This window comes from Poecilia mexicana, unplaced genomic scaffold, assembly GCF_051168715.1.
Source record: "Poecilia mexicana isolate PSO_F unplaced genomic scaffold, ASM5116871v1 scaffold_7, whole genome shotgun sequence".
NCBI classification, from domain to species: Eukaryota; Metazoa; Chordata; class Actinopteri; order Cyprinodontiformes; family Poeciliidae; genus Poecilia; species Poecilia mexicana.
The window spans coordinates 4241954-4269473 of record NW_028263376.1 but is presented as its reverse complement, the minus strand read 5'-3'; the positions used below and the strand labels follow the sequence as shown (position 1 = coordinate 4269473).

The 27520-nt window shown below is 36.5% G+C and overlaps 1 protein-coding gene across 1 annotated transcript in view; it reads left to right on the top strand.

The window, feature by feature from the left end:
- LOC106915448 (copine-9-like) overlaps window positions 1–27520 on the top strand; it is a 73644-nt gene that overhangs the window by 13301 nt on the left and 32823 nt on the right. The window contains exons 2-11 of the mRNA XM_014983043.2: window positions 6868–6931; window positions 8259–8362; window positions 11296–11400; window positions 13704–13745; window positions 13972–14047; window positions 17474–17527; window positions 17770–17831; window positions 18247–18293; window positions 22919–23100; window positions 24603–24730. Of these exons, the coding sequence (XP_014838529.2) occupies window positions 8271–8362; window positions 11296–11400; window positions 13704–13745; window positions 13972–14047; window positions 17474–17527; window positions 17770–17831; window positions 18247–18293; window positions 22919–23100; window positions 24603–24730 (788 nt within the window). The 5' untranslated portion in view covers window positions 6868–6931; window positions 8259–8270. The remainder of the gene's footprint in view (window positions 1–6867; window positions 6932–8258; window positions 8363–11295; window positions 11401–13703; window positions 13746–13971; window positions 14048–17473; window positions 17528–17769; window positions 17832–18246; window positions 18294–22918; window positions 23101–24602; window positions 24731–27520) is intronic.

Sequence of the window (27520 nt, the reverse complement as noted above, 5' to 3'; positions counted from 1 at the left end):
ACAAGTTTGAGTGAAGCGTGTATGTGTGCATTACGAAGACAGAAAACAGCTGTTCTCGAAACATCAACCTGAGAAGGGTCATGAGGTCTTTTCCAAACAATTAAAACTCCTTCATTATATAGTAATAAAGACTATCATCTTGGAAAACATTTAAATGGTTGATAATCTTCTAAAGTGTGGATATCCGGGGAAATGTAAAAGTAATTTTCTCTTCAAAAGGGGCATTATTATGTACGATTGGCTTTACGTTTTCCAAATAGCTTTATGTTATTCTTTCATCAAAAACAAACCTGAATTGTTGCCTTGATTCTTTCACACGTTTGAGGAATCCTTGAATCTCCCAAGGTGACCACTCATAGCAGTGCCTTAATGCTGCGTTTCACAAAGCTCCACCTATTTACTCAAAGTTCCTCCTTATTTCTAATGGAATAATTTGTCACATACGGCTACAAAACATCCTCAGAAACAAGCATCTCATTTTGCTTAGGATCTTTGCTGAGAGAGAACCTTACAGACATTGTAAGCTAATGCTAATGCATTGGGAGTGTAGTCAACAAAAGTCCAAAATGCTGGACTGTACTGTGGTTCGTGTAGCTGCAGAAAATTCCCTGAATACATCGTCAGTTATAATAGCAAGAAAAGGGACACTTATTCTTGGTAAACAAATCAGTATGTCATCAGTTTCATTATTTATAAGTAAAACCAATATTGCATTTGTGTTTAATGAGTGGGTAATTATGTTAAAAACTTATTAATTAACCACTCTGGAATATGTTTTGGTTAAAAGCTAAGGTGGAATGTCTTGAGTAAAATACTGTTGGACAAAAATCTATTGTGAATATTCTGCTTTGATGCTACTAATCCAAACAATGCCATATATCAGTGATATCAAAATATATTTGATGTCACTGTAAAGGAATCCATGATGTTAGCTGGTCTTTTATTAAGCATCTATTGTGTTCTAGGTTACAGTGTTAGCATCCAGTGTCAGCTTTGGTTTGTTTTCCTCTAGTTGTTTACAGCATGTGGAATATCTCATATAATAAATTTTTATGTGAAAAAAAAAAAACGTTTCATCTTATTTTAAAACATAGTGTTATGTAAAATCAACTTTTTTGAGCTTTACATTATGCTATACTGTTTTTCCCTCATCAAACCAAATATATCATAAACTTGTCATTATATGAGAGAAAACAGGCAAAAATACTCTTAAAATCAAGCAGGAGAACAGCTATGTCATTATTATTCTGCACTTATGAAGCCATGAGGGCTCAGATGGATACTCCAGAGTCCAGGCAGAGTGTGTGTGTGTGTGTGTGTGTGTGTGTGTGTGTGTGTGTGTGTGTGTGTGTGTGTGTGTGTGTGTGTGTATATCCGGTGGGCTGGCTGGCGGGTGTGCAGCTGGAAACACTGAGCAGGTAAATTCATAAATAATTCTCTCACTGTTGCTGCCTGCTACAGCTGGGAGTCAGCGTGAGTGAGAGAATCCATCGATTTGAAAAGTGCGTCATGCAAGGCTAAGGATTTAGGAGGCGAGGCGTGAATAGCTAACATAACACTCTCCCTCTTCCTCTGTAACCTTAAGTCAGTTCTCCTCTGCATGGGCTTTCATCTCCTGTCATCATGTATTCTTGCTTCTCAATAATATAAACCAGTCAAGTTGGTTTGTTATCTTTTGGTGTGGGTGTTATTGTGCAGTTGCTTCGTATGTTAAACTGAACTGTGGTGGGAAAAAATGCCTTTGAAAATTCATGAAAAATTCAAAGTTTGTCCTAAAATACTCAAACTATTCCTAGAGGAAATCTTTCATGCTTTTGTGACAGACTGTGACAGGAAATTCCTATTTTTATGAAGAATGTTAACTCCTACTTTGAAAGTGAGCTCAGCTTTTTATCTTAATATAATACAAAATATATCTTAATAAATAAATAATACATTCACAATAAGCATATTCTCTAGAGGTGACATTGGCCATGGAATTTTCACCAGGCATTGGACAGTGTCACATTTCACATTGTTCCACATAACTTAATTTCTGAACTTGTTTTGCTTTCTTTCCACGTACGGATTACTCGTGTTGTTACCAACAGCTGCTGAAAATGTCATGTCAATATTCTCTTTAGAAATATGTTGACTGTCTTCAAATATTATTTTACCTGCTGTAATTAATGTATCTGAGAAATTACAGCAGAAATTAAGATTTTCTGAAAGAAACAATAATGCATTTTGAGCCAACATAACAATTACAACTAACTTTCACTTAAAATTTGTGACAATGTATTATTCAAAAATATTGAGTAGACAGATCTTTTTAATGTACTTTATGAATTGGATAATTACAACTAAAACAAATGGTGTTAACATTAATAATTTTAGCTATTACATTAACAAACAAAATGAAATGCGTATAATTGAGACTGTAAGATAGAACGATAGCAAAGTTAAGTGGAAAACACAAAAATTCAGAATATAACTGATAGAAACAAGGTTCAATTTAAAAAGTTGTTTCATTTACTTAATTGATATATAAACATAAGTTATATATATTTTTTCGATAACGGTCAGTATTTCTAAGTCAAGAAAGTTTTTTTTTTTTTTAGAAAATATATCTTGTTATTCTGATGTCAGAACAGTGATGCAGAAAACAATTTCAAGCTAAAACTCAACAAGCATCCATCATTGAAAGACGTTGATTGCCATTGTACATCATCCTTATTTCTCAGAGTGATGCCAAACATTGAAATTGGATCTAGTCTAAGAAACCTCTCATTTTTGTAACATAAACATTCTCTTATTTTTTAGATCAAACCTGTAAGATAATCTGTTATTCTGAAGAAAGTCATTAATCATCGAATAGCAACCTGAAGTGCATCTAATGATGTAAACCAGCCTTCTCTATAGTGGCATTGGGATCCATCAGAGTCCATAGGGGGTCCATAGGGGGTCCATAGGGGTCCATAGGGTCCATAGGGGTCCATAGGGTCCATGTTGCCGTCTTATTAAGGCGTTGGAGTGAAAAGCCCCTTATAATTGGGAGAGTCTTCATATATGAGATGTTTTCGGAAAATTGTAGTCAGCGATTTTATAGAAGAGCTGTGGATTCAACTCTTTCCAAAACACAAAGTCGACTTTTGATGCTGGTAGTCCACTGGTAGAGCTAGCTGTGTGTAGTCCAAGGAGGCTAGTGTCTACTTTGCTATGTAAACTGCTGTGATAAGTGTTTCTATTGCAGTTTTACAAAAATACACTAATTATGATATTGCTGAAAAGTCACCCCATCCTAAAGCCAAAACCTTTTAAGAAAAAATGTATTTTTGAAGTTGGTTTGTTTTCATGAAAGCTGGATATATGTCACTTTTATAAACAAATATGTTTTTTTATATATTTGCTAAAACTTTCACTATGTTCTAATGGTTTGGTATGAGACAGATAATCTGTGAAAAATATCTAATTCCTTTGCCTTCTCTCAGTGCTAACTGCTGAAATACTCCGATCTGTCCGAAACAACCAATCACAGCCAGGAGGAGGGTCTTGGTCCTGTCAGTCATGTTTGTGTGCATGCATGATAAACCGTCTACTAGGCTACAGCTTCTTCCCGTCAGGTGAGCCCGTCATGAATGCTAAAGCTAGTTATGATAGCCTCCGATGATGGCGGCTAAACTGTTTTCCTGCAACGGTAAGTTGTTTCTCCGCCATTAGCATAAATAGGCATACACTAGCCTGATTGACAGCACTAAAACCTTCCTCCTGGCTCTGAATGGTTGTTTCTGACCAGGAGAGGAGTATTTCTTCACATTATTTGTCTCATACTGTCATGACATATTGACAAATTTAACAAATTAGTAAAAAAAACTTGGTAACACTTTATTTGAAAGGGACTGAATAAGACTGTCATGACACTGTCATAAACATGACATAACACCTGTCATGAACATGAATAAGTCTTCATGAATATTTATGACTGTTGTCATAAAGCGTCATTCGGTAAATTATGACACTTTTAATACAAAGTTGACATAATTCAAAATGTCTTTGTTATGACAACTTCACATTAACCAAGAAATCATCACTGTTTAAACTTTACCTTTAATACCATAAAGTTACCTAATTTTTAAAGTGCAATCATAAATTTGTTATAAAAGTATTACTATCAGTAATGATTTCTTGGTTAATGTCTTTTTCTAATCAAAGTTACATAAGCTACATACCCCAGCATTAACATATTTATTTTTGTAGTTCCACTTTTTGCAATTTCATGCTCAGTGTATGTTTTGGTGGTACTGCATCTTGAGTTAGCTTGTTTACAAACAGAACGGTGGAGCAACACCAAATGAATGTCCACTCTGGGAGCAGTCTAACCAGGAAGCTGTCCAGTACAGTCCGGCTTGTTGCTCCCAAGTTGAGATGAATGGATCAGGTCCACTTTCTGTCTTTGGTTTGCTAGATCTGCTTTAGATTTCAAGTGAACATGATAAAAATGCAGGATATTCTATGAAATGGTTGCAAAAGCCCTTTAGTTTTCTCCTCAAAGTGGAACATTTTAATCAGACATTGTCTTTCGGACCAACCGTGCTTCCTTGCAGCATCCTGCCAACAGATAACTTGCTCATTTTGGCGAGAGGCTGAAACAGTCACCCAGCACAAATTACTGTGAAGGCGAGTCGGAGTTGAAAATATCTCATGGGATTATTATCTTTTTCTCCCTTGTTTTTTCTACCATAGCCTCTTTTTCTGTCTTCATTCATCCTGCACTTATTTCTCCTTCTCCAAACTCTTTAAAAAAAAGATAATGAAGCAGCACTCAGGCTTGGCCCTTTTGTGCCCTGGTGTCTTTGAAATTATCCTCTCACTTCGCCTCCCTCGCTCCCCGCTGCTGCTGCGCCTCCCGTCCGTTCTTAAGGCGTGCACCGTTTCTGTTTTCGTAGATGGTTTTGTGTTTTTGTGCAGCGCTCTTTGGCAGATCACTCACCTTGTACTTTCACTGCATTCTTTTTGATCTCGAGGCTTCACATTTGATGTCATTTTAAATAGGACCGAAACAAAAAAACACACAGGAAAAGTCAAAGAAGCAATCGCAATCTTTGAACACTTGCTAGAAACTAAATATATACCTTGTTATGCAAAGAACGCATGCATGTTTGCACACACCTGAGAGAACACATTTTTATTTCTGTGTGTGACTCATTCTGCTCAGAAGACAAATGCAAAATACGGTCCACCGCTCCGCTTATGCAAAGATGACTTATTTGCATTTTTGAAATATCACATTTATACTTATTCATCAGATAACCTATTTTTCTGCCATGATGTTGCTTTATTTAATCAGAAACACATGTTTGGGATTAATGTCCTGATGAGGCTCATCAGAAATTTAAATCTGGTTGAATTTCTAAAATATTTCCTTTATTTGCCGTTTTATGACACTGAAATCCCCTTGTGAGTGGGGGCCGACAGTGTAGATGTTCTTTGTGTTTTGATAGTGGTGTGACTTGATTACATTTTTAATAAAGGTAATTTATTAAGTTTATTAAATCTCATTGTCATCGAAAACTATACGTTGACAAAATAAGCAATAATTTCATTTCAAAAACCCCTTTTATGAGTAGATTATTGAATAAATAGACATATGAGCTAAACAACAATAATATTAGTTTTTAATGTTAATTAGGTTATTCAGCCATCATATTAAAATGCTATTCTATCCAATAAGCGTTCATGATCATTCATGAAACTTTTTCAGTAATGTGGACCGTGGATGTTAGCATGCTAATGTTCTGCTGCTACATGTTTAGCATTGAAATTCTATTTTAGGCTAACGTCTTTTAGCACAACTTGAACACAACAGTCTTTTCCGGTGGCCCATAAGCAAAAATTATCTTCCTGTGAGCCAAAAGGCCAATTACTGTGGTGTGTCATATTTATGGGTGTACCAGAAACCCGGCAATGCAAAAGTTCCAGCCGGAATCTTTGCATTGGTGCGTATAAGTACAAATAATTGTGTTTAAAAAATTTAAAACGATAAAGTCTATGTAATTAATTATTCAAAATTAAAGTTCTGAATTCCCGGCCTGGTTTCTTTTAATACAAAAATGTAAGAAAATAAATGCCTTTAAATCAATGGCAACATACAACAGGTCATTTAATAGCCCAGAATCCTGTGAAAATATTACAGCAGCATCTCATGAAAACAGCTGGCAATGTTAAAGCTCGAGCACCGACAGGTTTTCTGAAGGAGCAACAAATGTAAACAAACTGTCAAGTTATTACCAAAGTAGCTCAAGGGCAACAAATTTCTTATTTTGGACTCAGAAAGCCACAGATCTCAGTCCCCAAAATCTCACTGGTAATATTGAATGGTCCAATATTCCAGTAAGCCATTGTTGGAATACCATAAGCATTTATCCCAGTTTAAACAGTGAGGAAGCAATTTTGAATGAAAAGACAGTAAAAAAAAACATTTTAAATTATTTCCTCATTTTTTTGTATTAACAAAGATAAATCATTTTTCTAACCCTAACTGAAGTAAAAATTCAAAAAAAAAAATTGTACAAATTTAATGTTGGTGACAAAAATGATCTTAAAGTGTGTATATTTTTGGTTTCAAATGTGTATTTTCGTGTTGCATGGCATTGGGTCTAATTTCGTCTAATTTCCACTTATAGTCCATTTTTAGAATTGACTCGCCCATTAGAGAGTAAGTGTGAGTCCCTCTGTGAATTTTTTCTGGGAAACAAGTAACTGCACGCCGGGCTGTCTGCTGGCACAATAACAGCTTTTAGCTATGAATGACATCTGCTTTCTATTTTTATTATTCACGCCTCGATACAGTTACTGCATCTCTCTGTCTCTTTCTCTTTATAATCTCAGTGGGATACCAGGGAAGAAGTGTGGAGTCATAATCTTGGCAGCGGAGGAGCTCAGTAACTGCAGGGTCAGTACACACGCACGCGCGCGCACACACACTCATCAACATACCCAAATCCAGACTGAATATTCTACATTTTTATTGCAATATTTAAGAAGTCGCTGTAGCAGTTTGCCGTTGTCTGTGTACACACGCAGCAACAAATCCCAGTACATATAAACATGGCGAGAAAATTTTATTGCAGAACTCCCCAGACTTCCTACCAGGGCTGTACACAGACAGACTGTAGGAGGGGCCCATGCCCTTTTTTCACTCCAGACAAAAAAAAAATGCCTTTCTGAAATCTTTTTGTTCTTTTTTTTTTTTTTTTTTTCTTTCAGAAAAAGAGTGTATTGTGAGGGGCCCAATGCATCATTTTCTGGATTGAAAAGCCCATTTTAACAGTGCCTCACATGTTTGTAACGTTGTATAAATTTCACGTCAATTCTGCATTTTCACAAGCTGCCCTTTTCCTCCCCACTGGAGCACCTTCCTTCATGCCCCCAAACATGTGTCTGCACACACCACTTCCTCCTACCCCATCCAAGGTTAAACAGATCACATTTCATTAGCGAGAGCGCTCCACTTTCCTCTAAACGGGTCTCAGATAAACTGTCAAGACGGTTTTCTGCCGCGAAGCAAAATTTCCCTCCAATTTCACAGTACCCCCCCCAAACCTCCCCGACACACTTATGTATTAACTCCACAACCAGCCGATCAGATGCTTGGGAGAATTTCCGCATGCACATGTGTGTGCTCATGAGATCATTATATAAACTGGCTTATCTTAGTCGTGTTTACCATTGCTACTCTGGGAGATTTTTGCTCCCTAACAAGATCCAATTGCTGTCAGTTGCAGCTTAGGGTTTTCCCAAGATGCTCTCCCTCAGGAGAAATCAACTAAAAGGTCTAATTATTTATCTGTCTATCTTTAATTCCTTCCTTCCTGCCTGCCTGCCTTGGTTGTCCCAGGCATCTCTGCGCAGAAGCAGGAAAAACACAGCTCCTCATTAACAGCCATAGCCACTCATACATATGTATGAAACAATCTCTCTCTGCTTCCTTCACTATATTGCAGACATTTATTTTCCTCCCTAATAAATTGTGTAATTCTTATGCAAAAATCACCAAACTATTCATAGTGATCCTTCTTAATGTTTTGCATAAATCACCATGATAACTTTTTTTTCTTTTTTTCTGCCAATTACTTTCCAAACCTATTCTGCCAAAGTCTTGCACCAAGTTTCTGCACTAGTTGACAGAAAATGTCTGCCTTAGGAGAAGAGGTTGCCCCGTTCGAAAAAAACTTGCATCAGAACCATTATATTGAAAACCCGCTTGTCTTCTCCGTCAGGATATCGCTACAATGCAGTTGTGTGCCAACAAGCTGGATAAGAAAGACTTTTTCGGAAAGTCTGACCCTTTCCTGGTGTTTTACCGCAGTAATGAAGACGGAACGTGAGTATGACTCATCAGGGTGGCTGGACGGGCCTCCTTTACTTTTAAAGTTTGAACAATGGAATGGATGGGCGGTTCAGATTGGACGCAAACTCTTATGAATATTAACCAACCAAAAGTAATTAAGCGATTCGGTTTGCAAGGAACAGCCTTGTTACAGCAGCACTAATTACTGCTAAAGGTGGATCAACAAATTATAAATAAATAAATAAATAAATAATTGAATAATTGAATAAATAAAAAATACTCTGGTTACAAAAGGTTGTGAACACTTATGTAAATTTGATTTCTTGGTCTTTTCTAAATTTTAATTATTTTGCAAGAAGTCTCAAACTTTTTTCCACATTGTCATAATGGGATATTTATGTAGAATTTTGAGGAAAGAAATGAACATAATTTAGAATAAAGCTGGGCGGCACAGTGATGCAGTTGGTAGAGCTGTTGCCTTGCAGCAATCTGGGTTCGATTCCCGGCCTGGGTTCTTTCTGCATTGAGTTTGCATGTTCTCCCTGTGCATGGTGGGTTCTCTCCGGGTACTCCAACTTCCTCCCACAGTCCAAAAACATGACTGTCGGGTTAATTGTTCTCTCTAAATTCTCCCTAGGTGTGTGTGTGCATGGTTGTTTGTCCTGTCTGTCTCTGGGTTGCCCTGCAACAGACTGGAGACCTGTCCAGGGTGACCCCGCCTCTGACCTGGAACGTTAGCTGGAGATAGGCACCAGCAATCCTCCCAACCCCACTAGGGACAAGGACAAACTAGGGACAAACTTTGCATACAGTCCAACAGATATTAGTCTAATATTTGCTGTTATTATATATATAAAAAAAAATGTACAACAATGTATTGCGTTACGGGGTTGAACCCAGTGTAAAAGTTGACCAGACTGTTACGGGGTTGAACACTCTGCCTGGCTTTACAACAGTCCAACATTCAACCTCGTAATAAAACCACCGTTTTTGTAACTGGGTTGAATGTTACAGGGTTGAAGATTTTCACTAAAATTTGCCATAAGTTCACATCAGCTAGGGTATGGAGCAACATTATGATATGATGAAAACAAGAAATTAATATGTTTCAAAGACCATTTTTTTATTTTTTCCCAAACAACAATAAATATCATCTAAGTGCGTAACAGGGTTGAAAGGTTGAGCTTGACGATGACGACATTTGGGTAAAAAAAATAACCAAATATAGGTAAGACACTTTCCTAACACTTAAATCTCTTTACAGTGTGAGCAGGAAGAGACTTCACTGATGTCACTTCCATACACAAAAGGCACCAAATTTGGAGAATCACCCAAATAGTTAGTTTGTAATCTACATATTTAACTTGCTAACTAAATATTAATATTGTTGTCTTTTGGGTAACTGTTTTTATTGTTGTCTTTACTCTGTAAAACAACCTCAATGTGTATACCTGTCTGTGGCTGGTATTTGGTGAAACTTTGTGCTTTTCTCTGTGAATCCAGCGGTTCTCACATTCAGAGGTTTAGAAATGCAGATGTAATGCCATTAGTATTCTTTGCAACACTGAGTCTTTTTTGTGAAGGTCTCTTTGCTTTTAGCTGTAGCACCACTCTGAGCAAAACTTTGATAATAGGAAAGCTTTTTATGAAGATAATATTAAACCATCTGATATTCATTTGCACGCAGCAACCGGAAGCTTTCTGAATAACTGACAAATAGCATCTTGGTACTTTGCTTTTAGATGTTTTTCCTCATCTCTTCAGTACCTGCTGCCCATATCTTTCCACTTTATTGCACATGTCTTAATTTACAACGTAATCAGTTAGTGTGCTTTATATCACATGTGTTGGTGCTGACAAATGGTGTAAATTTCATGTCAATAGAAATAGTAAAATTATGTTTACCGAGAGAAAACTGATGTGTTTAATACTGATTTTTCCGGCTGTGTATCCACATCTGTCCAACATTGAAAAACCTCACTGAGTATTTTATGTTGAGTATCTCTAAATGCATCCAGTCAATCATGTTCAGTTCTGCATTATTAACTAAAAAAGCTGAGGCTCGTTCAACTTTAGGGATCACAGGATAAGGCTGCATAGAGAAACTTTTATAGGCAATTATCCCAAAGTACCACCATTACTAATAGGCAACGCTGATGGAAGCAGTGAACCTCAGCAGTCACTGGTGCTCTGCAGTCCAGGCTTAAAAAATAACAGAGATGTGCTGGGAATGCACCGGGAGATTTTACATACCAAGCATCCATTCAGTGACACCAATTACCACATTTACTTTTTGAACATAAATTAACTCAGCTGCCTGTGTCTTCTAATGCAGTTTTTACCATCTTTTTTTCAGGTTTTTACTTTCTTCCACAGATGTGCCTTTTAGAGATGTTTGCAGCAATAAATATTCTGTTTCACAAAAGTACTTATGCAAAAACCTTCACAGTCGCCTTGAAAGCTTTGTGCCGAATTACAGAGAAAAATACAAGGGGTAGAATTATCTGCGATGGATTATTAGGGCCACTGTAGCTGGGAAAAGACAAATAGTATATTTCTACCAGAAAATTATTAATTTCTGAAATTTTCTACAAACGCACAAGGAAATTTCTAAGTTTGAAAAGTTTAATTTTCTACAACAAAAACTTAAAACCTTTTTTGACTAATCTCAGAAAATTTCTAGAAAAAAACATGGAGATTTCTGAGATTCAAGAGTTGAAAACTTTTGGACATTTTTTGAGTTTGAAAAGTCAAAAATCTAGAAAAAACTCAAAGATTTCAAGATTAATGTAGACTTTTCAAACTCAGAAATTTCTTTGTTTTTCTAGAAAATTTCTGACTTTCTTGGCAGAGATTTATTGTTCCTTTTTTTCTATCTAGAATTTTCTAACACAGTGTCGTAATGATCTGCCCACAGTTATCTGCATGCTCTTTTTACCGCCTCATATCTCATTTTCTTTTGGCAGGTTCACCATCTGCCACAAGACGGAGGTGATCAAGAACACGCTGAATCCGGTGTGGCAGCCCTTCACCATCCCCGTCAGAGCTCTCTGCAACGGCGACTATGACAGGTCGGGAATATTCGCACCGTTTTATTATCCCAGGATTCACAAATTTGTTGATGTTTTTAAATTAAGAGAGAAGCACTCAAGTCTTAAAAAAAATGTGATTAAATAGGGACAAGTTTCAAGTTGACTTTTAAAATGGATGACATCACCTGTTACTGGGGCGGTCAGAATAATGCCAGCAGTCGGTTATGGTGTCCCAGAGACCAGCACTGGTGTTATTGAGACTGACTCAGTGTTCACACAGCGCCGTCTCATACATACCAATCGGGCCGAACCGGGCACAATGTTTTCAGCGGCCGCACAGTGTTACAGTACCACATATTATCCACCCTTTAGAACAGCAGATGCATGTGTAATGTTAAGTGATGCGCCTTACAGCTTTGATGCAAGGATCTGGCCAATTGAACGCTACTTTTAGGAGTTTATAGATGAAAATGTAGCTACAGATATGAATTTTTTTCATGCAGTTATATAGAACAACACTACATGAGTTCATGTCTGACAGTCGGCTCTCACAGCGCACTGGAATAAATTGAGAACTGCTCCCATCAGCAGTTTATGGGAGAGACGAATACAGACAGATCCCACTCAGCCCTGCTTCACTACAGCTCTTTATTAGTTTGGTTATTCAACATATTTGTCATATTTGCTTATTAATAAACATTCATTCATCATTAACAATCTCCAAACTACAAATAGACAAAGATTTTTGCATAATGGGGATAAGGGCAGATACTTTTTTTTTTAAATATTAAGACATTATCTTACAATAAATCAGTTTATTTTGTGAAATTAAGCAGGATGCTTAATTTATAGTAGCACCCTACTGGTTTACAAGAATCCTAACATCACCTACTTTAAGTTGAACTTCAGAGGCCTTGATGAAGTTTTGCAATATCTGCCACAGATTAAAATTCTACTCTATAGTACAGATGGATAAAGGAAGGATGCTATTAATGAGTTATTTTAATGAATATTAATTTGTCATCATAATTTTTAGTGATACTACTGCAGTTTCATGTTTTGTTCATATTTTTCAATTTTACAAAACGATTACAGGTTGTTTTCTCATAATAAAAATCAACGTCAAATCAAATTTTTTTTGCAAAGCACATTTCAGCAACAAGGCATTTTAAAGTTCTTTACATCATGAAACACAAAAATGCAAAGTCATAATGTAAGAAATAAAAGCCAAAGTTTTCCGAAACAACTCGTCATGGGTTAGGGTTAGGGGTAAAGGGTTAACACAGGCTGGGTTCTTCAAAGCATGCGGCCCCTAAATTCTGTTGTTTTAAGTCTTAAAATACTTTCCAAATTTAGTTTACCAACAATTTATAACATTTAATGGAGATTGCTCAGGCTGGAAGATAGATGATTCACAGCAATGTGCATCTTTCACAGAATCACAGAAAACCTTTTGAAGCTACAAACACTCATTACTTGTCGGCTTCATCAGCTTACTCTTTTTCACAAAGGTATCTTAACTTTTTGTGCAAAATTTTCAACAATATTGTCTATATTTCAGCACATCAAAATAGATTAAATGGGCATAACATTTTTCATTCACAGTAAATTCCATAGTTATGTATTTCCTAGTCTTTTCCTGCTGGCTACCTGCTGTAAGGCTGAGGCTAGCCATACTTTGAAAAGTTTGCATCAAGCAACAAGTCACTTGCTGGAGTTTTCACAGTTTGTAGCAAACACTACAAATAGTGGTCTGAGATTATTAATTTCTGAAATTGTCTACAAAAGAACAAGGACATTGTTTTTGAAAATCCATTTTCAAAAAGGGATTACTGAACAGGTTACTCTACAGAGCTTCTGCTGTCTTAAAGCTCTCACATACCACCTGGTCGCCATGTGTAAGTCCTTCCTGCAGTCAGAGCAGAATATGCTCACATTTTTCTGCTGTCTATGCTAAAGACTTTCAATAACATGCAATACTTTAGCCAACTAATGTGATGTTCAAATCACACAACTGAGAAAATTAACATGAAGCTGAAATAACTTTTATGCTAATGCATGCCAACTACAAATGATTCTCTCCTACATGTCAAAATTGTTCTCTCTCTGGACTAATTTGGGCCCAGAGTTCAGATAATTACCAGTACCTGCTGTGCCAACACTCTTCACTGTGATTTATCATTTATTCAGTGAATATATAATTGTTCTATCTGCTCCAGCTAGATGGAGAGATTTTTTTTCCCTTCCTCTTAAACCAGAACCTGCTGTTCTTTTTAACTGACATGAGGTTGTGTGGTTAGGTGGAAATTACCAAATAAAGTCTCATGTTAATTTTTTTTTAGGACTGTGAAGGTGGACGTGTACGACTGGGATCGAGATGGAAGGTAAGAGCCTTTTTCTATTGTGTGTGTTTGTGTTTCTGGCGAAGATTTTGAGAAAAGCAAACTGATTTAAAAGTTATTTCTTCAATGAAAAGAAATGTGGTAAACATCTGGCAAAATTAAGGACACATCAACTCCTCTTACATTATAAAATGATGTCTCTTGCTTGCCTATTTGAATAGACAATTGATTTTTGTTTTGTTTTTATACATTTTTTTTCTGTCTGCAGCCACGACTTCATTGGAGAGTTCACCACAAGCTACAGAGAGCTGTCCAGGGGGCAGAATCAGTTCAATGTCTATGAGGTGAAAAATATGTGTTTCTATTTTCTTTCTATTCAGCATTGTTTGTCTGTTTTTTATTTTTTATTTTTTTTTATCTTTATGCTGTAATTTTTATATAAAAGATAACATTTTACAACCTAAAGTGATCCATAGAGCAATCGTTCATGCATAGGTGGTTAGAGTACCCCAAAATTGTACTCTAATCAGAGTAGCATACCTTAAAAACACATTTAATTAAGCAAGTGTAAAAAGTATCTGGTAAACTGCTCAAGTACTGATTAACTGATCATAACACCTGATTTAATATAACACCTGATTTTATACTTCTGGCTGTCTTCAGACAGCCAAAAGTATAAAAGTTATGTGGACATTCTGGTACTGTAAAGAATCTTACTACATAGAAATAATGAGTTAGGTTTGGAGGTTGGTTCTAGACCAGATTTACCACAGGGGCCACTGAGACATTTATTTAGTATAACTTCTTTGGTACCCCGTTGGCCCCCATCTAGAACCGCCCCTGGGCTGCAGGTCTGTGTCTGGGGCATTAATAATACATTAAATGACCACTGAACAATGAATTCATAAAATATATCAACATTTCAAAATAAAACCTACAGAAAGCCCTAACAAACCTTTTAAAGTAGGAAATATATATGTATTTAGTGTTAATCTATTTGTATGTCTTGTTCTCTAAATGACCATTTGTATTATTTTGGCTGATTTTATTATACATTAAATAAGCAAATAATCAAACCAGTAAAAGCAAAATAAGAAACTTACTCACAGCAAAATGTTCTGTACCATATCAGCCTCAGGAGATGATTGAAGGATGAAGAGACGCTGATGTCAAGTGTTTTAGGTTCTGACGGGTCTGCAGTTCCTCTCCTGATCCATTCATACAGCAGCACACTGCGCCACATGGACACATTTGTTTAATTGCCTGTGTTCATCCTCACTAACATGATTCAACCTAGGATTTGTGTCTTTTCTCTCACGTCTGTATCTTTATGAGAGGTTTTACTTCTAATTACGGTGAAGAATCGGGTCGAGGATGTTGTAAATAAATGCGGGTTGACAGCACCTCACCACGGCTGCGTAGAGTCCGTCTCTAGGCAACCATAACAACAGTGTCGGTCCGTACATAGACATAATATAAGGATAGACGCCTCATGGACCGCTCTCGCCTATTTTCGCTGACGAGATTTAGGGCGGCCATCTTGGAGCGGTACTCCACTCCTCTCAGCGTTATGTGTTTAGCAGCACAATGAAATATCAGCGCATTTAATCGATCATAACACACTTTTTTGTTACTGGAAACCATATTCAAACATCTATCAAAGCTACATTTATAAACAATTGTATTTTTTTAAGTATGTTTTTAATACATAGTTCATCATATTTAAATATGCTTAGTGGCTATAACAATAGAATAGGAATGGAATATTCTGATATCGATGTATGAAGAGCATATTACAAAGCACACAGCCGTTCATAATTTATTTAATAAATTATTTAGTAATATCAATACATATTTATATAACTATACAAACACTAATAAATAAAGATTAATAATGGCACAAATAAATAATGATTAATACTGGATTTTATATATATATATATATATATATATATATATATATATATATATATATATATATATATATATATATATATATATATATATATATATATATATATGTTTATGTTTTTCAGCCGATGAATCCAAAATCCGATGTGAGATTCATCCGTGCTGCACTGAATCCGTCTCTCTTTATAGATATCTCCCTCTTCTTCCTCACATCGTGTCTTTATGAAACTTTCAAAACAAAAACGGAAGATTTAGGATGTATCTTACTTTTGACAGAGTGAAAGAATATAAATAGTCTTTACCACCTCTGTAAACTTTGCTGGTGAATGTTATAATACATAATATAAGTTTTATAATATGTGTTATATTGTTTCATTTCTAATATAGGCTTTCATGTCAGATAATCTAAGTCAATGTTGGAGAATAATTAATTTTTTTAGATTTACGGAATCTCAGTTAGCCTTCATAGTGGGGCTGAACCCCGGTATTACACCAAGCACTGTAGCTAATATTAGCTGGTATCTCACCGGTGGACATAAATACAGTAAAGTAATATTCTAATCACAATATATACACAATAATATGTCCATTTTACTTGTGAAATGTTGTCTGTGGAGCCCTCACATCAATAATCCATAGATCCGAACAACAATATCCCTCAGTGCTGAGGCATCTTCTGCTGTTTTGATTGAGCAAAGTAGGAGGGTATACCGCTCCAAGATGGCCGCCGTATGTCCTGCGCCGGAGCGGCCAATGCGGGGTCTACTCTTATATTATGTCTATGGGTCCGTAGTGTTCTGGGGTCCTGTGTAGCTCCCGCAACGAGAACTTAGCTGACCTTAATATTTCCTGTGTTTTATTTTGGTCATTATTGTTACACTTAGTGTTGATATGTGTGTGTTAGGCATGTCTATTGGACATTTATAGAATACAGACAAATTGCGTTCCGTATCGGTTCAATACGGGACGCAACATTTAACAGCCAAATACGGGATGATTCCGTATTTTACGGGACGGGTGGCAACCCTACTGACAGACCACTTAGTGCATTTAGCTAGCTAACTGGCTAACTATCTAGCTATTCCTAGATAGATGTAATTTATTTAGCTAGCTAGCTAACTCTATTTATCTGACTAGCTGGCCTAGCGCCATCCTGGCCACCTGTGCAGAAATTTAATATTTGATTTACTGAACCTAGAGTACATTGATAGGTAGGCCTAAACATCAGCGGGTTTGAACTGTATGGTGAGTTTAATACATCCCCTGGTCCATAGTTGCGTGATGGTGAAGGTACTACTACTTCATAATTTTTCAAATACTTTTATATTGTCTGTATTCATGAAAATTCACACATTTTAATACAGCTCACCTTATATGGGCCTGTGCATTACATGTTATATAAACATCGCATCAGACCCGACCGTTTTAATAAGCACTTTTTTAATGAAAAGCTACAGAGCTAAATGAGACTGGGTCACAGGAAAACAACAGAAGAAACATAATTATTCATCAAAGAGAACTTCTTAACTGTTTTGTTGAAAAATATCTACATACACAAGCTGAACAATCAGCTATTAAACTGTTGAACTGCTAACTCCATTAAGATTAACAGCTCATTAAATTAAGCTCAACAGAGGAACGCTTTTCAGAAGAAAATACTTTAAGATTAAGATGGCAGCAAATGTAGCAGTCTCTACATTTGCTGCCATCTGATGGATGGATGGATGGGTGGATGGAGTCAAGCATCACTTTCTGCTGAATTATTCATGCTCATTCATTAAATGTCCTTCTAGAGTACAAAGTGTTTTTTTTTTTTTACATTTTCTCAATCTCCAAATGACTTTTCCATTCATCTGCAGGTTTTAAACCCCAAGAAGAAAGGCAAGAAGAAGAAATACATCAATTCTGGGACTGTAAGTGCGCCCCTGATTGGTTGTAGCTCTCTGTCCTTTTCTCTGAACCGGATCGTTCGTACTTTTTAAGAAATTGGATTTCACCTCTTGGATCTGCTCCTCTTATTGACTCTCTTTGCTGTTTGGCCTCCTGTTTTGTCGCTTTATACTCTCTTCCGTCATCCGTTCATCCCCTCGCCGTCTATGTGCATGTGTGTGTGTGTGTGTGTGTGATGGTATGCATGTTGTTTGTGTTTTTCCAGGTAACTCTGCTGTCCTTCAAAGTGGAGTCGGAGTATACCTTTGTGGATTTCATCCGCGGAGGGTGAGTGGAATGATAATTAGCCCACACTCACTGCAGGACTAAATTGACTTTTTTTTCCCCTTTGTTTGCAAATGTGTGTGTATGTGCTTGACTGAAGAGACTTGATGGGATTTCCCCAAAATCTCACATGTGGGCATAATATTGAAATCATGTTTGTTGAGAATTGATTATATTTTGGAGAAGGTCTCATTGCAGTAATCTAATTTATTTTGTTCATCTTTAATTACGGCTTCCATTAGTTTGATCCAATTAAACCCACAGGGTGGTGTGAGGCTGCTATCACGCCATACCAATTAGCCACCAAGCAGTCAGCCAGAAACTGATTGAATTGCAGTGTATATTTTTGGTGTACTGAGTGTCGGACATATAACCTTTGTCAGGTTTACTGAAGCACTTTATGTTCTATGTGCAACAGGACACAACTGAACTTCACTGTAGCGATTGACTTCACAGCGTCTAATGGTAAGTTACTGAACATAGACTGGGCAGACTATGTGATTTTGCTCATTTTCAAGGAAATTAACAGTTTTTTTATGGTATTTTTATTTAAGATGAAATATCAGCCAAACATCCAGAAGTTATATTTGATCTTCAAGTGAAAGATGGCAGCCTAACAAGAGTTCCTGTGGATCAGTGGTAGCGTAGGTTCCTTCGTTCACATAAGCATTTGAACTGCACCAGAGTTCACTTCAGCTGAACTGAGACCTAAGTATTTAGATGAACCAGAGTTAGCATCACAGTTCAATTCTTGACTTCATCAAGAGATTGCTTTTACATCACAGATTAATTCTTGAATTCCTTTCTTGACTGCTTCTGCTATATTTTAGGACATTGATCCACATATAACTCATCCTTATGGTTCTGGTAGACATCCACTGGTCTAAAAGCTGGTTAAAGATCGCATAAAAGCTGTTTCCATGTAACTAATCTCCCAAATTTTAGAAAAAATCTTTGTGCAAGGAGCCTAACTTTAGTCTCAAATTATCACAGAAATTTCTCGAAAGGCTTCTTGAATCATTTTGATGTTTTTCAGAAAGCTTAAATTTGTAGTATCTATATTGAAGAGCTGTCAGATTTGAGATGGCTAAGATCTAGTGAAGACAGACATCTTGAACTAATGGAAAATATCTTAAGTATAAAGGGAAAGCATTTTAGACATTTTATCTACATAATTTGATAAAAGGCAGGAATAATTTGTCTGCTGTTACATGTGATAATTTCCAGGTTTTAACAACGAAATCACCAAATGTCCAATGACCTTAGAACTTCCCGTTCTATCAAGTATGCTGATGACAACATAGTATATCAAAATGCTGTTTTTTTATTTTATTTTATTTTTTCAAATAAAAATTATAACATTCAGGAAAACTGCTTTAAGCAAAAAAATATGTAGTTTTCTTTTGTCAGAGCATTCAGAGAAAAGTAAGGTCATAAAGGTTTGATTAATTGGTTTCATGTTTCAGTTGATTCAGTTTGGATCAAAAATCCACTAAAAATACAACTAAAGATTTGTGACTTGGGGATGTGAAAGACAAAACATTTTTAATAATACAGACAACCTCCCACAAAGCATTCACTGCCTCCCTTCTCCTGTCCAATATAGCGTTGAACTGTCAGTCACGCAGCTAGCCACGCGCTGCGTTTGAGGTTTTTCATTCCTTTCAGTTGCCATTTTACTGCACTATCTCAATTCTTTTATTTTCTTATTACATATTTGACTCGTTTCGTGTTAGACTCAGTGTACAATTATCTGCAGAAGTCATGGATGAAATTATGGCAGGTCATCAAAGGTGCATGAAGCTGCAGGGGAGGACTCATGTGATTGATGCTGTCGTTTTATACTGATAGCTGTGAAAAAAAAAAAAAAAAAAACTTTCATTTAATTTCATCTAGCAGCTGGTGATCACAGATCTCACCTGTTTTGTTTCCTCCAGGCTGAACAGCCATGTTCTACTCACTCCACATCCTTTTATTCAATGTTTTGTTTGGATGTGGATTCAATTCAGAATTTACATCAGTCAAACTGTTGAATGCATTAGAATATTATTAAGAAGTTCATTTCAGCAACTCTATCATCAAATGAAATGCATCGTATGGACTAATTCCATATAGATTGATGCTTTCAAGCTTTTACGTTAAATGTGTTGATTTTCAGCTAATAAAAATGTGACATTTAAGATTCATAAGATTATATTATGACAAAGAATTAGAGCCATGCTAAGGACATTTAAAAAAAAAGTAAAATTGCAAGAATAAAGTCATAATAATATGAAAATAAACTTATTCAAGAATGAAGAAAATAATAAGAGGATAAAGTTGGAATATTATGACTTCATTCTCGTATTATTGACTTCAGTCTCTAAATATTACAACTTTATTTCTTTATTATGGTATTATTATGACTCCATTGTCACAATATTATGACTTTATTCTCGCAGTACTACAACTTTATTCTTTTATTATTTCAACTTTATTCTCATATAAAGTCAAGTATTCTAGCAACATTACAACTTTATTCTCATCATATTATGACTTTCTTCCAGCACAAGTTTATTTTCATAATAACTTCATTCTTATCTTTTTCTTAGTACGGTTGTAAAACTCCTTTGAAAAATATGGCATCAGACCAATAAAAAAAACACATTTAATACAGAAATGCGGGCTTAATGAAAAGCCTGTGTAATTCCTGCTTGAAGGTTGTAATTTCAAAACAGTACTTTTTATCTGACCAACAAGCCCCATCAGCCTTACTTAATATATGTAATATTACAGTTTCTTGTTTTTTGTAATTTGACCATATTGGTCATTTAACTAATTTATCCCTGTTTTATTACAATATGTACATCGCTTTCTTAGGACATTTCTCTGAAACCGTGTTTTAGCGAGTTAGGAACACTGTACTTGTTTCATACAAACTTTTATAAATCGTATTATCCTTTAAACATCTTATCTGGTGCGTGCCCAGGGTGAGGGCCAGGGACGGACTTGCTTGTAACCCATTGATAACTTCTTGCAGTTCTGAATATGTTTTAAATAATGAATGTGTTTTGCTGAAACATGTCAGATGTGCACAGTACAACTTGATATTTATATTTTCAGAAGCGTATTGTACACCCGCGGCGTAACTGGAAGTGCAATTAGATAAGGGGAAATTCATAGCTGGATCTGTTAGTGTGAATAAGCATCAGCGTTACTATGGCTTATTAGATCAAACGGGTCTATTAATAGAAGGCTTCTCTGAAGAGAATCTTATCATAAACCCAGGAGTGAGAGATGACATTCAGTTGTGAGAACTATTACTACATGTGCAATAATCATTGTGCGGGTAAATGCTAAAGCATTATAATAAGACTGATTACTTCCCATTATGACCCAGTTGATTATTTTTTTTCCATATGATGTGATTTTCTTCCTTTCTGTTCTCAGGTTTTAGCAGCCTTGGGTTTTCCACATACATTTACAGCAAATCTTCTGGTAGACTAGATTGGTTTTTTGCTGCTTGGAAAGAGCTGCAATGTTTTCTATGCATTGCTCAACCATTTCCTTATGATGCACTTTGGATCTAAATAGAGTTAACAGAAGAACATTAAAGTGTGATTAATGATAATAAAAAAAAAAAAAAACTAAAAGTTGGAAATGTTTGTTCAGATTGGATTATAGCTGCAGTATGTAACTTTTGTTAAAAAAATACATAACTTTTCAAATTATCCCTTTGTCTTGACAGTGTGGTACGAGACAGATAAAATGTGAAAAAAATCACATCCTTCTCCCAGTGCAGTTTTATCTAGAATCAATCAATCAGAGCTAGGAGGCGGGTCTTAGCACTGTCAATCATCCTCTGTGTAGTTTTTATCTACGCTGCAGTTAGCAGAGTTTGTTGTGAATGCTATGACTGGTTAGCATAGCTATCAATGATGGGGATAAATGGTCTTCTTGGATTGATACGTTTGTTTCTCTGCCATTAGCATTCAGCAGTGAGTACATGAGATTGATTGACAGAGCTAAGACCCTCCTGGCTCTGATTGGCTCTGAGAGGTGCATTTCTTCAAACGGCAATACTAGCTAAGAGAGGAAGTAGAGTAGATCAATTCTGTTCACAGATTATTGTCTTATAACATACTATCACAACATGGTGACAGTTTTAACAAATATATAAAAACCATATATTTTTTTAATGAAACTTAAGTTGCTGCAGCTTTACGCAGACATTGCAGTGTTAAGCTTAACCAGCCAGGCACAGGTCCTTTTAGTTTCTCACAATATGAAACACAAAGGATTTTATGTAGAATTTGAAGTTCTAAATTCAAGTTTCAGGAAAGTTTGGAAAAAAGCAAAGCTACACATTCCCAAGGGAATTAGCTTTAATCGGTGAGCTCAACCAGTTTTGTCCCACCATGACAAACCTTGGAGGAGGAATCCTCAAAAATCCGTTGTGTCAAACAACAACTTAGTTTCCAATGTGCCTCCTATGGGCCAAAGTTGTGTACACAGCCAAAAATCGTTATTGGCACATAAATAAGGTTATGCAGCAATTCCCAGTAAAACACATTGGCATTAAATTTTGATGAAGTTGATTAGGCTGATATATCCAACTGGGCCTCCTCATGGATCTGTGTTACTTTGCCCATCTGGACCCTAAGCCAGCGTTCACACAACTCTCAGAAGCCTTGGTGTTGTCATCAAGTAGATTACATAATCAAAGCAGAGAAAGGAGCCTGTATTTTTTCAAACCCTCTTGAGTCGCGGTCTTTAGGTACAGACTGTGGCTAAACACCAGATAACAGCACACTCACACCATGATGAGAGTGAGTTGTACAAAAACAAAAGCAAGCAAAATCAGATGAACAATCAAAACACACCAATTTCCAGCCTTTGCTGTATTTTAAAATTGTTTCACAATTCTGCTCATGACATTAAGAACATGAAGAGTTGTACTCCTAATCCCATAATTTATTTGAAAATCCACTTAGATCTGTTGCTGGTCAAACATACAGTGTGATGTGGGGGCAAACCTTCTGTTACAACGTGGAGATATTTCCTTTGGTCACACCTGTTGCGTTGTCTTTGGGGTGTGTGTGTCTTCTAAGGTAACCCATCCCAGCCCACCTCCCTCCACTATATGAGCCCCTACCAGATGAATGCATATGCCATGGCCCTGAAAGCAGTGGGGGAGATTATCCAGGACTACGACAGTGACAAGCTCTTTCCTGCCTACGGTTTTGGAGCTAAGCTGCCCCCTGATGGCAAAATCTCCCACGCCTTCCCACTGGTAAGATGGACACACGCATACAAAACATATAGATTCACACTTGCAGAGCACGTTCGTGCAGTCGGCTTGGGCCAAGACGTGTGGCTACAACAACAGCTGGGCACGCGAGTTGAGACGATAGCTCATCTGCCTGCCTGCGGGAATCTCCCGGCAACCTCTCTACTTCCTCCTGGCTCCCTCCCAAGGGGATGAAGGCAGACTGTCAAACATTGCTGGATTCTAAGCTGAAGTAAAACTAAGGGATGTGTATTGTTAGATACAAGCTAACTCTTGATGACTGCAAACTTTATTGTATAGGCAAAGATTATCAGGCAAATGAACACACAATTGTAAAGGAATGCTTCAAATTCAGTAGTTTTTTATTGTACTATAGATGAATATGTTGTTGCATGTTATAATGGAAATAATTAGAAACAGATTTACTCTTCACCACAGACATTTACATTAAAATACTTGTTTTTTTTAATAGCCAGAAACAGTGGTGTACACATTTCTTGCTATGTGGGTAAACATTCAGAAGTTAAAGTCCTCATGAGAAATCAGGGATTTTTCATTTGTATTTTTTTTTTTTTTTTTTTTTTGAAAACTCAAAAACAGCAGTAGTCTCCAAAATGTCTGAAGATCTTAAACCAAGTTCCTATGGAAGACCCATCCTGCCATAAACAAGAAGTAAGATACAACAACAATATTGTATCTTACTTCTTTTGTGAAGGAATAAAATTAAAAAAATGCAAGGGCTACAGAAAATATATTAACAAATTGTCCTCTCTCTAATATAGAAGAAAAAGATATTAAAAATAAAATTAGAAAAATGCTACAGAGACAACTTAATAGCTAAAGATAAAAAAATTTAAAAAGTATCAATTTAAGTCTGTTATTTTGATCAGTTTTTTTATATTTTTGCATTTGCTGGCACATTAATTCATTTGTTGAACTATTTTTGTGGTGAGTAATGGAGTTATTAAGCTTTTATGTATTTATTTCTGAATTCCCTAATAGTAGCAAGATTAGTCTTCCATACCTGACAAATGACCTGTTAGTATTAATTTCAATTTCTTACAGAAGCATGAAAAACTGTGTTCCAAAGAGGATATTTTTTTTTCTGCTGATAAGGGTGTAAGAAAATGGATGGAATAAGTGATGGTATTAACACAACGGTGGTTGATTAGATAATTTAACCACCTTCTCTCCTGGTGATCTGTCAGAGTTGGTTTATGGGTCATCTATTTTTTTTCTTTGTAACTGAACAGAAATACACCAAATTCTGTAGTACATCCTCATATTCAATTGTCAAAGTCAAGCTAGCATAGCTGACCTTTGTCCCTATTTTTTTTTATTAAAACTTTTTCTTGATTTATGAAATGTGATACTGTTGAACTTTATGTAGTAGTCGTAGTGTTGATAGTATCAATTAATGGCATGGCATCACCATTTTTCCATTAAAATAGTTTCCTTCCTATGTGTGTCTGTGTGTCTCCATATTGTTCTTCTCTGTGTTGCAGAATGGCGACAGCGATCAGCCAAACTGTGTGGGCATAGAGGGAGTTCTGGAGGCCTACTTCCAGAGCCTGAGGACAGTGCAGCTGTATGGACCCACCAACTTCGCACCAGTTATCAACAAAGTAGCAAAGTAAGCTCAAAGGAATCCAACATTTTACACTGAATCCCACCACTTCAAGCTTATGGTGAGATATCAAGTCAAAATCAGAATAGATTGGCTGTGATTGTTTGATTCTTATTTTAATGTCTGGAACTTGAAGGATTGAGAAGTGTACCTATTTTTTCACAAATTTCTCTCTCTTGGTCTGTTCTTGTTTAACAAAATGGTAGATTTTAAAAATTAATTTCAAAACTGTTAAGGACAGATCACTCAGCAGTTATACACCTACATCAGAAAGAGGGTGTACTTTCTTTTTATCATGACTGTGAGCTACAAAGATTATAGCTTCATAAAAGGTATCAGTAAAAAAACCCACGTCCCCAAAAACCAGGACTTTTATTAAATTTAAGGAGTGAAGTGGTGTGAGATGCTTGTGTTTGGTTTTATCTTTTGTCCTCATTTATCAATTTTTCATAATTAATTTGCACTTAATTACATTGATATCCATGTTTAGCAAAAGTTAAACATTGTTGGTAAAATCACCTTAAAGTTTGATGACAGACATGTTACCAGAACATATCATCACTCTGGGTTTCCCAAAATAACCTAAAGAGGCAACAAACAACACAGTTTATTAGGTTTTACTTCTGTTTAATGGCATCAGTGAATTCTATAGCCTGTGAAGTTTTTGTTTAAATGATGTCTAATCTGATACCTACGGAGCCCCCCAGGGGACATGGGGAATTTGTTTTCTTTTGCGTTCCCTCGCTGTCAAGTTAAAGCAGTAAATGGTGTATTTGTGAGAGTATTACCGTCTCCACCCAACTGGCACGCACCTCACAGCAAATCAAACTCACCCGTCTCTTCTTAAGCCCATCAGGAGCATATAAGGCAACTCAGCACACCTGTGCTCAGTATGACCTTTACAGACAAAGAAACCTCATCTTCAAGTTCCCTCAGAGACACCACTGGTAGGAACTGAACTTTAAAACATTCAACCTGCATTCAGAGGACCAAGTTTATTTTGTTTATTTATTGATGACTTGAAAGCAATTTGTAATTTGTTTTGTTTGTTTGTAGGTTTTCAACCTGCTTGGGTGTCATGTATTGAAAAGTACAGTGATTCAAAGAAAAAAAGAGAAAAGATGACACTGATGACACTTAAAATAAAAAGATGACACTGAGAAGAGTTGGTCCTGGATTTCTTGATGGGAGCAAGCCCTTTTCAAGTTTGGGCAGAAGCTAAGGTGATTTGTAGAGGTCAAAAAACTTGCCAGTTGAAAACCAATGGAAACCAGCTGGAAACCCGTTTGAACTAATTGGGAACCAGATGGAAACCAACTGAAGATCAGATGACAGTGAAGTCCTGAGAAAAGAGCTTTGACGAATCAACTCAAGGAGGAACATCAGGTCATCTCATCTATACAATCCACAATGGCTGAAGAAATGTTTGGAAAGTCAGTGAAACAATTGAAGCTGGATCGCACCATGGCAAAGTCTTCCTTCACCAAGCAAGCAAACTTCCTGAGCAGAAAAGCTTCCAACATGACAGAGATGGAACTGCGAGAGGAGTTTAAAAAGCTAACTTCTGATGCCAGACATGTAAGTGATTCAAATGATGATTACGAAGCTGGACTACTGGCAGAGGTGGGAGATGAAGCTGATGAACTTGATAAACAGCAAAAAGCTGATTTGGAAAAGACTATTAATGACTGTGAATCAAAATTAGAAGAAGTCAAACAAATAGTTCAGTCTAGTTTGTGGAAAAGATATGGTCAAGATGAACTCTATACTGCAATCCAAGAGGCAGAAAAGGCATGTAATGATGCTTCTGACATAAAAGTTTTAACTGTGAACAAAAGCGCATATGAAGTGCAGCTGTCCTTTGTGGAGAATGTGATCCAGGAGTCTATTAAAAGTTTTGTGACCTGGGAAATGTGGATTCCAGTAGAAGAAAGGGACAATTTAGAAGGCAGAGTAAAACAAATGAAATTGATGAAAAATAAACTTCAAACAAGAAAATCGCAGTTTGCCATAGCACAAACGATTGCAGAGGAGAAGAGGAAATCAGATGCTGCTCAATCAGACCTTACATCTTTACCTATACTAGCTCAACCTGCACCCAGTGTAAAAATCAGACCCATTTGTCTACCAAAATTTCATGGCTGTAAAAGAAACTTTCACAGATGGAGAAAAGACTGGGAAAGTCTGCAGAAGCAGGGAGAACCAAGTGGCTCAGTGGAAGTGAAAAAGTTTCAGTTGTTGGATAGTGTAGATGAAAGGATCTGTAATGAATTACACCTGCCTGCTTATGATACTGCTGCAGATATGTTCCGAGTGATGGAAAATAGGTATGGCGACAAGTCAAGCATTGCTTTGGAAATTATTGAAGAGCTTGAAAAGACTCCACCCCTGAAAGCAAACCAGCCAAGGAAAGTGATAGATCTTATTCAAGCAATTGAAAAGGCTCTAGCTGACTTAACAGAGTTAGGTAACATTGGAGCAATGAAAAATCCTCTGGTTATTAAATCTCTAGAGAGTAAACTACCTGATGTTATAAAGAGAGACTGGCTAGTTTTTATGGTTAATCCTGCCAATGCAGTTACACCAGATAACCATTTTGATAGTCTTCTCAAATTTTTAAAAACACAGGAAGAAGTTCTAGAGAAATTAGAGCAACTTGGAGTGAGTGAAAAGGCTGAGAAGAAGTTTGAGAAACGACATGCTTTTACTCGATCCACAAGAAAGAATCATGCCTGTATTGTGTGTGGAGACGCAAGACATGGAGATAAAATATTCTTCTGCAAGCAGTTCAAAGCA